This window comes from Pezoporus wallicus, unplaced genomic scaffold (genome assembly GCF_028554395.1).
Source record: "Pezoporus wallicus isolate ANWC-B61680 ecotype Strahan unplaced genomic scaffold, APGP_CSIRO_Pwel_v1 contig_2, whole genome shotgun sequence".
NCBI classification, from domain to species: Eukaryota; Metazoa; Chordata; class Aves; order Psittaciformes; family Psittacidae; genus Pezoporus; species Pezoporus wallicus.
In genome coordinates, this window is record NW_026639478.1 from 644,564 (window position 1) to 660,219 (window position 15,656).

General features: G+C 37.6%; 1 protein-coding gene across 6 annotated transcripts in view; it reads right to left on the bottom strand.

Moving 5' to 3' along the window:
- Positions 1–15,656, bottom strand: part of CARMIL1 (capping protein regulator and myosin 1 linker 1) — a 193,889-nt gene that overhangs the window by 69,510 nt on the left and 108,723 nt on the right. For 4 of the 6 annotated variants that reach the window (XM_057414781.1, XM_057414777.1, XM_057414778.1 and 1 more), the window contains exons 14-20: positions 15,004–15,081; positions 14,811–14,887; positions 13,768–13,872; positions 9,354–9,423; positions 4,893–4,974; positions 3,465–3,564; positions 3,323–3,377 (exon numbers count right to left, since the gene is read on the bottom strand). In XM_057414781.1, the coding sequence (XP_057270764.1) occupies positions 3,323–3,377; positions 3,465–3,564; positions 4,893–4,974; positions 9,354–9,423; positions 13,768–13,872; positions 14,811–14,887; positions 15,004–15,081 (567 nt within the window). Of the gene's footprint in view, positions 1–3,322; positions 3,378–3,464; positions 3,565–4,892; positions 4,975–7,287; positions 7,300–9,353; positions 9,424–13,767; positions 13,873–14,810; positions 14,888–15,003; positions 15,082–15,656 lie in introns of all 6 variants that reach the window. The other 2 variants (XM_057414775.1, XM_057414782.1) reach the window with 2 other exon arrangements.

The window sequence follows — 15,656 nt, forward strand, 5'->3', positions numbered from 1 at the left end:
CGTCCCTGCTGCAGAAAACAGATACTGTGCCAATGCAGTGAAGATGCCTTAACACCATCTTTTCACAGAAGAGGAATTCTTAAAGAACAGAATTAGAAATTGTATGATTGTAGCCCACTGATTTTGTCATATTCCTGCTGGAAAATGTTCAAGAATTAAACCAAGCTAAATTTGTTCTCCTAAGAAAAAAAATGCTGTAAAAACTCTCAAAAGGCCAATTCTGCCACAAACATTAACTAAAAACTAAAAATACTTAGCACTGTAGTAATTCTTTGCACCTATGAAGGAGTAACTGGCACCCTGAGTAATGACACTTGGCACTGTAACATCAATTTTTGCAACAGGAAATGGTACAGTAAGAATATTGCCTGCACAGTATAGCATCTACATAAATAGACAGGAACTGAAAAGAACCCCCCCAAATAAATCTAAGTATTACATTCTTGTTTATTCTAAACACATTGTAAATTTTGCTGTGTCAGTTACTACTACTGCTTTCAAATTGTGTAGAATTGTATTTGTGTCTAGCTCTATTTTTAGAGTCATATAACTGAGCTACTGATTGTGTAAATCATTTTACTCATGACTCACATTAACACAGCAACAGATCTATTTAAAGCTTGTATAAATACATGAAGAAGCATTTGGCAGATGACTGTTTCAGATTAAAGCCTCTTGCTTCAGCTCTCCATGAAGACAATGCACAGTCCCTAAACTGTACTAGCTTGCAGGCAATACTGATAAAGCAGTATGCGCTGGGCATCATCATACTCTGCTCTTTCCAGTTCCATCTTCATTTTAATGTCCTGTGGCAGTAAATACAGTAACGGTATAGAATATGTAATGGTATAACAAGGACCACCCCATTTAAAACTCAAATCCAAGTCAAAATAGCTAGAAATTTAAAATAATATTCTAAGCATCAGGGTATAGTGAGGACAATCCTACAAAGCTATCTGCAACACATGGTTTTTCCACAGCACTACAGCTCATCCTCAACTCTGCAGCTGCTGGGAAATGCTTCAGACTGATTTTAGCACCTGATGAGACAGAAAGAAACAAGATTCCTTCACCAAAGAGGATTAACAGGAGAAAAGAACACCGGGACAGAAAAAACAGGGTAACACTGACAGGTTCATACACTGTACCTCAAAGGTTAATGCATAACATATAGGAGAGACAGTTATTAAGTACCTAAATAAAGTAACTTTTTTGTGGATTATTTCATGGTAATACTGTTTGAAAACAGGATGAGACTCCAGAGAGCCTGAGCTGCTACCTGAGGAAAGATAGAGTAAGTAAGAATTATAGGAGCACTTGACCACCAGATTGTGGAAAAGGCAGAAAGTGGAGCAATGGCTGAGATCACCCATGAGCTGAAAAGAAAAGGAGCGCAGGAAGTTGAAGCTGATGATGCAAAGGATGGAGAGCTGTGAGAATGATACATCCAAAAAATTTAGCAGCTACTTTTTCTTTGACCTGGAAGCTACCAAAGCAGAAGCCAAGAAAGACAAACAGAAGGTTGTAACACTTAATAGAGACAACAGGGTGAAATTTGGAATGTTTATCCTTACGAACAAATAATATGAACAGGATAGTCATGCAAAAAGGAAAAAAAACCCAACAAACCAACAGAGGTTTGTATACTTAACAGACACGGAGTGTGTTAGAGGTGTTTTAGTCTATGGCCTGAGTGGGAAGAAATGCTCACCTGCAACAGAGCAAAGGGATGAAGGAAACTGAGAAAAAAAATACTAAATTATGTTTGCTTATGAGTAATCTGTTTTGACATAACAGTCTTCAGGACAGCTGTGAAAGATTTAACATGAGAGATAGGGCAGGAGACAAATGTTCAAAGAGAAGAAGCAGGTGCTACCTGATTAAATGATACCCTTCAGCATGCTATCAACAGGAAAAGGAGAGAAGGGGAAATCAGTCTTGCAGCATTCCCTTTATAGACAAAGTAGAAGGTGGCCACGTCACAAAATGAAAAGGTTAGCTTGGTACAAGAATTAATACAGAGATCTACTTATACTTCTTAACACAATCCATCTGACTTGAGTAAACGAGGACTTACAGCTTTCATTACAAGCGCTAACTCCATTAGAATCAGCTCTGGTATTCACACACAGCACTTCACTGCATTACACTGACAACCAATGATTTAAAGTCATAAGGCAGGCAAAGAATCAAGAAGAAACAGTACCACTAATCCCAACTAAGAGGACACAGACAGAAGAGAGAGAGTTTAACAAATCACTTCAAATACTACCAAGCATTAAGAAAGGATGAACACAGAACATGGAATCCAATACCTCTTCCTTGCATGGAAGGAGATATTGGAAACCCTGGTAAAAAATGCTCCTCTGAGTTGCAGGGTACAGATACAGATGAGAAGAGAAAATAAGAAAGCAGTTAGTGTGGAGACCATGAACTTGTAGGTGAGACAATAAAGACAACAGGAATAGCAGCTGTTTATAGACAACTGAATTCTACAGTCAGCTATGTCTGGAGAACAAGGAAAACAGGGCTTGTTCGCTACTTGCACAGGAAATGAAGGAGAAAGAAAGGACTACAAATAGATGAATAAAGATTGACAAGCATGAGAGCAACAGAGCATCTTAAGATTCCCTTCTAACCAAAACCAGGATGCTAAGTAAGGCAAGAACACAAAACCAACCACAGAAGTCTTTCAGAATCAGGAAAGAGGGTGGAAATGAAGAAAGTGGACAAGGACACAGCAAGGCACTCTGACAGGGTTCTGTGAAATTCTTCCTGTGATTAATGTACTGGAAGAAGTAAAGAACAGCACAGTGAACAGTTTTTCTGCATTTTTTGAAGGAGAAGGGAGTTCTGGGAGATCACTGCAGTAACTCTGCATTTTGTCAAGCAAAAAAAATGCTGATACCTAAGAACAGCTATTAGCAAATAGTGCATACTATTAATTAAAAGTATGGCCACCCAGAGAACACTACTACTGAAATCTACCAGGGCACAAAAGTTTTGAAAACTTGTGCCTGCAGGGCTGTATAACTTAAACCTCAAACAACTAGGTTACATACATCCAACTATTTAGAATGACTACTTTTCAGCAAGCATAGATCCTAAGACTATCCTAAGAAACATTCACCTACATGCTACACATAATCCAAATTACTATTTGAAAGAAAAAAAAATAGCCCAAACAACTAAAATGTTGGACATGTTTGTGCAAGGTCATGATCAAGTCTTATGCAGCAAGTTAACACAGTGAAAAAAATTAACAGAAATAGGTTGTGAGGGTACAAATACACATGATGATAGTAGGTAGAAAGATACTCACTGAGTCCTCGTCTTGAATCATCTGAACTAAATTATCAAGTACTGGAGTGAGATTTCTGAGGAAATAAAAGTTAGGGTGACAATGAAAGCAGCAGCTTCTCCTCATCCATTCTCTTGTTATTTAAAAGAAAGAAAAGCCTTACTTGGATTTCATGTTGTTAAAATTTTTGCCTAACGCCAAGTGCCTTATCGATCGGTTTTTACTAAGCCAGACTACAAGGGTTGAGAGGTCAGATTCTAGGCCTGTAAAGAATCAGATAAGATTAAGAATTAAAACACATTTTCACAAGAAAGACCTAGGCAGGGTCTTTACTAGTGCTATATTAATTCAAGTAACTATATCAATGTACTAATTTCTAAGAGCTCTAGAAAAATTTCCATTCTTCTGTTTTTAAGTCTTTTACTCCTTTATTTTTCCTCTGCTTTTCTATGAGAATAAATGATTTCTCTAAAATAAGCCCTTTAAATCTCCATCCTAATCAGCCATTGAAGGGACCTCTCAGAAACTCAGAAGAGAAACATAGTCCCTTGCCTGTAGTCAACCACCCAAAGGCAGCTCCTTGCATTGTCAGGCAGAGTTTAAAGTTCCTTTGAGAATTCTGAGACCACACTAATCGCTATTTAATCTTAGCAGAGCTGTGTACCAACAAGGTCTCAAAGCCCTCAAGAGCAAAAAGGCCAACAATAAAAGGCTATGAACAAAATGATCTGAAAAACAAGCCAAATTTTATTCTACTCCTGAGTGAGGAAAATAACATGCTGCAGTACTGTATTCCCAAACTACTGGTGCATTTGAAGAGTCCACTAATTAGATTACAGTGACCTAGGATCCAGATCCACAGGATAATTTAGGTATTAAATATGTCTATTTATAATAATAAACCTGTTTACATAATTGGGCTGAGTCAGCACCACCCAAAACTTTCTATTTACCAGGCCATTCCACCTTTTTTGGGCATTCATCTGTACCGGAAATCCGTTTCTGAAATACTTCAGCATTTGGCTGTTAGAGGGGCAAACACATCAGGTGAATTCTTCCACTTCATTTACACTCTAAGTCTGCAAGATGAGAAGCCAGCTGCTATTCCCAGCTAGGAAGCACAGAGCCCAAAATGTAGGAACAGTCCAAGGTTCCAAAGACTCCAACAAGTCTTCTCTGACCTTAAGCTGCTCGACTGTTTGCTCCAAACTTCCCTCCCTCATTTCAGTGTCATGGCTTCATTCTCTACCTGGTCTTTCCCAGCCTTTAATTATGCTTTCACTTCTCATTTAGCTTCTCATCCACTTGTACTTAAACCCACATTCTTCTAGATCTAATATCACGCTTGCTGCCATCAATTTCTTTTGCTGTGTTACATATTATCCCAAACAACAAACTTCCAAGTTAGTCTATTAACATTCCTTATACACTTTATAGCAATGGGAGTTCTTGGTCCGAGATGTTTCCATAATCAATATGGTCAATAATCATAAAGCAAGAATGACCATCCTTGATTACACTGTGAGCTGAAAGAAAAAGTTTCTCAGATTCTTGACTTGCATGATCCTCCATTCCTTTACTGTGTACTTACCATTGTCTGAAATATCTAGGCTTGTGATATTGTGTATTTCTGCTATGCATCCTTCCAAGACTTGTGCACCTCCAGATCTTAACTAGAGACAAAACATCATCCATTTTTGCAAACTAGTTACGGTTTCAAGATAACACAGAAAACAGCAGTAGGAGCTTTGTGGATACAGAAAGCACTACCAGCAGCAAAAAAAAACAGCAACACAAGGAGTTATAGACATAAAAATGACAGCCTATGCACACATTCCTACTATTTTAATCCCTTAAACTCAGTATACACATATAAATGAGAAAAAGGACTCTGATTTCTCTTAAAACTATCGTTCAACAGTTAATGTTGGTGAAAGATTTAAATGTTGGAAACACAATGAATCCTTTAGCATTTTTGCTAGGCAGTGACTGCAGGATTCTGGTGCTGCTTCTTTACATGAAAAGTCCAGGATATTTCCAACATCTAGCAAGAAAAAAAATAAATGGAGCCCAGCCTACAAGCATGCAACACTGTCACCCTTGGATCTCACTACATTCAAGTCCTCTTTCAGCTCTCAGGACAATGCTAGGGTGCCTCCATCAAAGATGAGTAGGAAATAATAAAAAATAAAAAGAAATTAAACAAAACAACCCCAAACAAAAAACTACAGGCAATGAAATAATTATGTTTCCCAAAGAAAATTGTTTTTTTTTTCACTGAAAAGAAAATTTAAATAATCCAACTGTAAAATGGCCACAAAAGACGATAAACAAGAAAATCAGTAATTTTCATTATTCTAAATTTAAAAACATAAAAAAGAAAAACAGCAATGATAACAAAAATGCCTAGCTGGAAAGTACTGATTATGATACAATTAATCTGAAATATTACATGAATAGAAAAGAAATATCAGGATTTAATGAAAAAAAAAACAATTAAATGGCCCAGGGGAAAACATCAAGACTCACAGTTGTGAAAACTTACACACTTATTTACTAATGGTACTGAATTAATGCAATGTGGCAGGGTTTTACTCCCCTCAAAGAAGCAAACGCATTTTCTTATTTCCTGCAGCCACATAAACTACTTAAGTGCACTTCACTTTACGAACATCCCCCAGAGAAAAACTTAATCAAAAAAGAGGAAAAAATCTACTAAAATCTATTTCCATATTTTCTGTTTTCTCTTTCCTTGCTTAAAAAAAAAAAATCTGAAAGCTTTATCAAACATCAAACAGCCTTTTCACCTCCTGTGCATAAAAAAATGAGTAATATTTTACTTAGACGACTTACGGGGCTAAGTATCCTGAATCAACCTGCTTATATTTCTGCAGATAGACTCTTTTATCTATGCTATAACTAAGGAAGCATATATGCCTTCTAGAAGTATTTTTCAGTAAAGACGCAATTCGGCACTTCCTGTAACGTTTGAGATATGTGACTGGTTAACATGCAGCTCAATAACTTGGCCTAAGCATTTAAAGAACAATGGTAGTCAAAGACAACATCTAAATCATAAATCACATCTGGAAGTGTAAGAGATACAGAACGTAAGGCACCTTTCCTCTTCAGCATAAAACAAAGCGTACCTATCCTTCACCCTATCCTCTCAAGAAGTGATCAGATTAAAGTCTGTATTTGGGGCAGAAGTGGTGCAATTTTAACTCATTTTTCTGAGAGCATTTGTAGCATTTGGTGTATACCAAAACCATTCAGCTTTGCTCTGCACTGCTCTCCTAGTGCGGTGCACCAGAAAATGACCATTTTACAACACACAATGTCAAAGCTATTATTGCAGGATCTATAGAACTGGTAAATTTTATATATATATATATATATATATATATATATATATATATATATATATATATATGTATTTATATATATGTGTGTGATAGTTTGCATTGGTTGTTTTTACTATGCTTAGTGCCATGCACTTAAATTATACTCACAATAGAATCCAAATGCTTATGCTTTATATATTTTGAGGGTTGAAGTGGACAATTTTTCTGGAGCAGCTTTCAATCTTGTACTGATAACTATATTCAAAAACTTTAATACATGAGTATTTCATAGGTGCATATGGTGATATCTGTTTAATCTGGGGCAAGGATAATTTGATTTTTGGGATCAAAATTTACTGCAACTGTATTAAAGTGTGTGTATGTGTACACACAGAGATAAATTGAATGGCTATTTATCAATGTGGACTGTGACACTGAAAAAAAATCAAACCTCTGCAACATCTCCTATATGACATCCTTCTGAGACTACAAATACAAGCTCTTATTCAGAGCAAACGAAGAACCATCCTTCAACAATTCTAAATGCCAAGCACATTCAAAGCTTTGAGGTACCAATATAGGAAGGGCAAACAAAGCTGCTTACTGATTTAACAATTAAGGTAAAGCATGGAAGGTACTTACACAGTGACCAAGCTAAGGGAAGCAGAAGGGAAGAGAGTGCAATACATCAGTGCTGAGCAGGTAGAAATAAAAATATAATTTTCATAGTAAAAATAATTAAAACCAAACAAATAAGCAATATAAAATGATTAAGCTTGGAGTTAATATATCAGAAAATTATGGGAGCAAATGAAAAGTGGTGGGAGAGGGAAGGAACTGAGATTTATCCTTCCATAATTAAATACAAGCTTGCCCGATGTAGGAAAGAGGAGAGCAAAGCTGAAGCATCAGCTCTCCAGCCTGCTAACAGTGTGTGTTTGCAGGAACCAGGCATAGTGCAGGTCAGAGCTTCCCACAGCTTTGTTCTGGGTGCAGATTACCCTGCCCAGCTCACAACAGAGCCAGGGAGAGGTGGAACTAGGACCCACTGAGAGTACTCCCAGCTCCTGGGACATCAAGACTCCTGATGGTGGAAGCATAACTTCTTCTTTCCAAAGCACATGAGAATGGATAAAGCTCAGGGTTGTGAAAAAAAATGTTAAGGGAAGGATCTAAGGAAGTGCTGTCAGTTTGAGCAGACCAGCTATGGGAACGCAACACCATGAGCTGGGCACAATTTCTTCCTTTCTGTCACCAGAGATAGACATGATTATATGTGCTTTGGTGTCCAATAAAGCTAATCGCCCCACAAAGGACTCTTCCATATCCTACCCTGGAGGTTATATAATGAAAGAATAATGTTTTTACTCCTGTCAGCCCTTGATAATTTACATGCTAATTTATACCCTCATTATTTACATTTGTGTTTTATTGATTCAGTCTTTTAAGGTTATGATTACAGGATTTTATTTTTGTTACTTAATTACTCCTCCCTTTTCCTTCCTCTCTCTGAAAGAAAAATTATCATCCCTCTGATCTCTCCACTCAGAAGTCAGAAGCATGTGTACTTGACCTGAAAGCTTTTCTATTTGGAATTTACATGTAGTGCTCTTCAAAGTAATACAATTTTTAAAAAAGTATGAAGTATCAAAACAAGCTATGAAATGCATTCACAATGACTTGTTTTTTCTTCATAAGGAACTCTGTGCACATTCCGAAAGCAATCCACCTCAAACCTAAAGCAAGGATTACTGCACCGCAACATGTTCATCAAATTACATGTTTACTACTTAAAGCGAAAACACTGCATTTGAAAGGCACTTTCAGAACAGTTAATACTCAGGTGATGGAAAGATCTGCCTAACAAGTGAGAGGCTTTCTTTGCAGCTTAAAAAGGAAAAGTTGGCTGCTCAGCCAGGGGGCCTGAGCCTAAGCTGATTCATGTTGGTTTTGGCAAAAGTCCCCACAGTTCTCTATGTAACTTTGCCTCACTAACTCCCCAGGGTCATGGCTGATCTTTTGTCTTAAGCTGCAGCCACACAGGCATCGTCCTGCAAAAGTATGGACAATCCTGAGAAATGAAGTGCACAACAAAGCACAGCGAAGCAAGAGGAAACAAGATAAAACCAATCAAGTTGCAACAATTGTTTTTCTTTATTCTTCAACTATTTAAAGCCATTTGCACAGTGCCTCTTGTGTTAATGGAATATTTCAATCAACTTTTACCAAAGCTCCCTATTCGCCTGAATTGATTAATTGATTAGGAAAGCAGAGGTCCTCCCAGGGTTAAAAACCAAATCTGCAAAAGATGAAGCATGTCTCTGGTTTTGAAGGAAAACAACTGTATCACAGACATGGCTTCAGGGATTCCTGTGAGCCATTCAAATCTGGATGCATTGGAAAGTCCTGCAGCAGGGTCCTGTGTAATCACAGCACCAACAGCATAAGCCACCAAGTAGCAAACAGCACGCTGGCTCAATATCAAGAGCAGCTATGCTGCAAGGAGGGTTTTGATAATCTGGTGCTGCAGGTGCTTTGAACCTCTGGGCTCATTATTTAGGATGCTGTAACACAGAGCAGCTGATTTTTACGGTAACTGCTTCTCTGAGTTCTACCTTTCCCACAACTTTTGACTGCAGAGGATTTCACGAGAACTCTAATTCCACATTATTGCATCTTTTGAACACATCCTGATAAATATTCCTTACCTCACAGCTACTGAGATCTAAAGACACCTCCTTCAGATTGTGATTGCAAGCCAGGCCTAACAAAAGCGCTCTGAAAAAGATGAATTTTAGAACCATTTAAAAGAAAAAAAGAATAGCAGCTTTACATCATCATCCAAGAGGTCACAGGTTAATATAACTATAATGCAAAGAACCATTTCAAGACAAAATAACAATAGCTGATCAATTAAATGACAATGGCAGCACAAACCTGCCACACTTTGAACATTCCAGCAGCTTCAAAAACTGCGGGGATGCAAGGCTAATAAAGAAACCGTGTAGCTAATGCTACATCAACATTTAATAACATTCATCAGAGATGAGTTTGCTTCAACATTTGCTTTCAAAGAGCGTCAAGTGATTACAAAAGGAGTGCTCCATTGTGCAACCACACTAGCCCTCTGATTTTACAAGAATTCAGGGGAAGATTGCATTTTTAATATATGCAAGATGCTGTGCAGACTGCCATTTCATCCAGGCACAGTGCCTGTAACACTCAAACACTGGATCATATTCAAGTATCACACAACACTCTCAGTTCTGCAACCCAATAAATATTTACAGATTTTGGAATGATAACCCAGACAATGATATCCTTTGTCTTTAGGCATAATGGCAGACAAGTGTAGCAACGACTGATCATGATTTTCCTAAATCCACCCTTAAGGCCTTACAGAAGCTTGTTTCCACATATAAAAGTCAGTGTTAACATCACATTCCTATTAATGCTGTCAAATCAGAAAGAACAACAGTATGTGTCTTAGAAGGAGCAAACACAATCTGCATACACCTTCTAGTATCTTTAAAAGAGATGCTGCTTTGAATTAATACTTGAACAAAGAAACAGAAGGACTTCTTTCCCAAACTTCATTTCAGCTAAAACCAATCTAACAGAATCCAAACTACCGATGCGTGGAACAAAAACCAATCCACTTTGTTGAGCCATTCATCTACACGCTTGCTATGCAAGTAGTGTGTAAAAGCCACATTTAAAATGTGTGTGCCCCAGGAAGATTTTTCACTTAAACCTATTTATATCTGCCCTGCAGGTATGAACATGAATCAGACCTTCACAGTTAACAAAGGCAAGTATCTTGTGTTTATTTACTTCTTAAGCTACCAATGTACAGACTTTGAAACAGACGTGAAAGCTCTGCAACAGCTTTTACAGATTTTTAGCTTATATTTCCTTCCCAAACATGTTTTTATTCAAAGTTAGTCTGGCTGATGTTAACTTTGCAAAGAACTTCCTAAACATTTTGAGGTAACATAAAAAAATAGTGCAACCATAAAGAAAAGGCAGATTAAAAGAGAGACCCAATGCTGCTTCAAATGTACTCTCTTCACAGGAAGAGGGTTATTTTAAATTCCTAACCTCCTCTTTCCTACAAACTCATCCTAAGAAAATCTCATGATGTCTCAACTTTTTGTCATGAAAAATCACCAGCATCCAAAGGCACTGAAGGCAGACATAATTATACTTAGCCACTATGTTTAAATCGCACAAGGCAATATGGAAAGGTCTTGTCAACTGTGCTAGATGCAGAATCCAAGATTTGGCCTTGTAATTAGCATTTGCATGAGAAGCATATCAGAAACTTCCCTTGTTGTAGCACTGACAGATCAAAATATAACTTTCGGCAATGTCTGTAAATGAACTAAACCATCATAATACACTTAAACAAGGAAAAGAGTATAAATAGCTTCACTCAGTTAAAAAAGGGGAAAAAAAAAAGAGCAACCTGTGATGGAACATTAACTATATTAACTATGTGCAAAAACCAGAAGCACCCTTTCCCCACCCACTACATAGCATCCTCACAGTACAGCTTTATTAGCAAATCTCTCCCCTGAAAGGCTTGACTTATATTAACAGGACCATCACTATACAAGTAAGTCTGTCTCCTTTGCTGACTGTACTGATTAACCAGTATTTTTAAACTCGTAATAGCATATGCAATTAAACATGCCACAACTGTTGATCTAAAGGAAGTTGATAAGAAAAGAATCAACTAACAATCAGGGGAATTTGGAAATCAGGGCCAGGTATCTGCATTTTATCTGTTTCTTTTCTGTAGGCAGGCTTGATCTTGAATCACGCATGTAACTCAGTGACCTCTGGTTCATGGACATAAAACCAGAAACTTCTTTGTGACAGGACAGTTCCAAAGGCTGATGTTGTCTGAACGATTTTGACATACACTGATTAAAGATGCCAGAGAAGAACTATTATCATACACTATGTCATTTTTATTTTTCCTTCTAGGAGATCATCCCTCATGTGCTATTACAATCTTGGCAATGACAAATAAGTCTGTCTAAAAAAAGGTGTTTCCATTTTCTTGTCTTCAAAAAATCCTACAATCTTGATTGTTCTGTAGAAGTTTTGTAATTTTTTACAGTTAAGACCAAAAGGCTAAACAGCTACCCCAGGATATAGCACATCATCAGTTGTTTTAACATCAGATTAACTTCCACAGGATGCTTTTGAAGCGTATTACTCAAGCCACACCGGGTGTGAGAAGGAAAGCAAGATATACTGCCAATCACAGCTCTCTCGGCTGTTGTGAAATACACTCAGCTCAGACTGAAGAAGAAACTCAGGTCAGAGAAAGCACATCAAGGAAACTAACAGAAAATATTAAGAGCTCTGACCTATCTCTTAGGCAGAGGGGAACATTGCATCATAACAAAACAAAAGCAGCCCATGACAGAATGCCAGCCAGCTGAGAGTGGCATGGACACTTTGCAACCCTCCATGTCCAGCTGGACTTTGGACACTCCTCACACCCCAGGAGATACTCAACATGCCAAGAAGAAGAGCTAAATATAAACCTTAGTGTTTGGAGCTTCTCACCTTTCCTAATCTGCGTAGATATAGTCAGTGTCTCACATCATTCTTTTTTTCCTGTAGCACTGATAAGACTGTCTTGTGTATATTCTCCATTCTTCTGCTTCATTAAACATAGCTCCCTGCTGCCCTTCACCACAGAATCAATAGCCCTAAAATAATCAGATGCAACCAATGTGTTTCTCAATAACCACCTTCTGTTTGAAAAGACTTCTGTTTGAAGTACCACACCTTCCAATCCTAGCAAAACAAGACAGCAACCAAGAGCATCAAACAGATCAGTAAAAGATCAGAGGTAAAGTGATAGGCTCCTGCAGCTGAATATTGATTTTAATCCAGTGCATCTTACTTAAGCATCATATTGTACTATCCTCTCCAATCTCAAACTGCACTAAGAAAAAATATTCCAAAACAATGCACACTACTCTTTTCTGTGGGGCACTTGCCACTCTTCTCTCCCTTAGCTTCCCCCAGACTGTATCAACTTTTCATCCAGTGCTTCCTAACTATTCTTTATATACTATATCTCTAATTTTGCCATCAACAACCTTGCTGAGCTACTGTCCACTTCCCTTTCCTGTTCTCCCTTAGGAGGCAGGCCCCCAACCATGCAAATATACATACATACACATATGTATCTGTATCTGTGTCCAGATTAGGCTTCTGGAGGTGTGCTCCCTGAAATGGTTAATGAACATGTCTAGATGTCTACTACGGATAGAATTATGTACGTTTTAATGCCTATTAGTTAGCAAGCTGACACAGTGGAAAGAGCGCTTTCTTTAATTTAGCCCAATAAACACAAAGATTCTGTCAGACTCATTGAATGATGTACCTAGATTAGACCTGTCTATCTAGACCTACCTTGACTTTAAAACATACCTTTACATTTCATGTGTGGAAAGTTCAACACAGTTCAAAACTGCGCATGTCCCAGGAAGGGACACAGTGCTTCACTATTTCCCTTAGCCCGCATGAGGCTGTAAGAAGACTTTCTCTCAAGTACCCAACCCACATCACCACAACCTTTTAGCTACAGGATGCATGACATACAGCAAAGAGACGCATTGCACTTAGCACTCCTAGAAGCTGCTGCCATTGCCTCTCCCTGCAAAAGGAGGGCAGAGCTCTGTGCAATAGGTCTCTCCTCCCAAGCACTGCAACAGGTTCAGTTTCATAATGGCCGCTGCAATACTGCAGCCTCAAAGGAATGGCACTTGCACAAGTACATAATCCCATTTTCCATGAAGCAAACAGTTCTGTTTGTAAGCTATAAAGTAAGAAATATATCACAAAAAAAACGTTGATGGAAGCTAAACTGCTGTGACATTCCCACAGAACGAAGTATGATTAATGCCCTCAACTGTGAGATGGAAACATCATTTTCTGAATGCATCATCATTATGAAACTCAGGCAATGTATCAATAATGTACAATGGAAGAAAAAAGAGGCAAAATCCTTTCCCTTTCATTTTTAATATAAGGCACCCACATAAGAACAATGAAAACTAGGTTTTAAGCAACAGGAGAAAATGAAATTCTTACTTTAGAGGCTCAGGAGGGAGTTTAGTTCCCGACAGATTAATCTGCATCAAAGCAAGTGAGCTGCTGAAAAACTGTTTGAAGGAGGGAGGGACTTCTTTTCCTTTTCTGTAAGTAAGCAAATTCATTAAGACATAGCATCTAGACACTCCTTATTCCAATAAACAGTGAATGCAAACCGTCAGAATCATAATGATCTTTTACATGTTTAATTTGCTCTACCTTAAAGAGCTCTGTAATCAGGGGATCTCAATTAGCTTAGAATTATAATGTCATCAAAATGTTGATTCAACAAACCTCAGCATTGCATTGCTGCACAGAAGACATTACTATCTAGCTTCTGTTTGATGAACAACAAAATAAAAAATGGTCATTTAGGTCCGGTTAATAGTGGAAATACTTGTATCTTATGAGCAGAAGATCGAGCAGGACACGACAAAGACCCTGAAATTGCCTGTTCACCACAAGAAATAATTACTCAGTGCTGGTATAGCTTACCTCCAATTAGGTATCATTCGCTGATATAGACCCAAGACACTGATCTGAAGAAAGTGGAGGCTAATGTTGTTATTTCCTACAGTGCAAGTATTCTAAAGTCAGTGTTAAGTCTCAAAGACTTTCAAAGGGACATCCTCCCAGAAGAGGACAAAAAAGCAAAAATGCATTTGTAACCATCATCAAATCCTGAAAAACGCAAACTTAAAATAAAAGACCAATCCAAATTTATAGAGGAATCAACTCAGTCAGACTTCAAAACCTGATGTTAATGCCTCTTAGAGACAAAAGATACATACAGACTTTCCACTGCATCAATATCACAAAAAACATATTAGGCAAGGTAATGATGACGAAGAGCAGGAAGGGAAAGAAAGTATTTTGCATGGAAAAAATAATAACTATTTCATAGAGCACTAGGACTTCTAAGACTTTTATAAAGTCTTTTTAAAGTCTTAGGTTTCTTCTTAGAAAGAAAAGTGCAAGATGAGAGCAAAAAATGATAAAACAAAATATTGCAGGAGTTGAGAGTAATGATATTTAAACTGTACCTGTGAGAAAAAAGAGTTCTAGAGAGGCTAAGGACAGCTAGATGCTGAAGACATCCCCGAAGGAGGGCTCCACACACCTGGTTTAAAACAAGGAAGGCTGATTTTACTTCATATTAACCAAAACAGTGCCTGGGGATAGAAGGTGGGGAGTGTTTCCTTGGTATTTGAATCTCCAAGAAAAAAATGTTTTTACCATATCTAGCGCACACTCCGTGTTAGATAAATCCAGATGAACAAGGGCATTTGGCTGGGCCAAAAAATTGTACAGGCTCTGTAATTAATAGAGGAAAAAAAAAATAAATCCATGTTAATTTTGACATGATGACACTAATTACTGGATCCCTACTTCTCATTAGGTTTTAGGCTTTTATTATAAAATTGAGCTACAAGAGTTGTCTCTGAAATTTCTTTTCACCTAAGCAGCAAAACGCATTTTATTTTTGAAGGCTATTATTTTTTAAAATAACAGGGGAAATATTGGTGATCAGACTATATTTATCAAACATTACTCTTAATGCACAAGTCTTGAGCTACCTTGCAATTCACTTTCGCAGCAAATGATGATTAATTCAGTTAGAAATACCTTGCAATGTCACTCAGATTGCTATTATACTTCAGAAAGGCTAATTGGTTTGTAAAGTTTAAGGCAGCCCCTTGAAGCATGAGGGAAGCAACTAATTTACATCTGAAGCCCATGTTTATTTCTTAGTACCAGCAGTACAGGTAATAAGATTTTAATATGATGGTTTCAGTACTGCATAAGGTATGTCAAGTAAATGTTAGTGTATTTAAAACTTCTCACTATAGCTTTATTTTGGGCTTTTTTTAGCCTTAGAGAACAACACA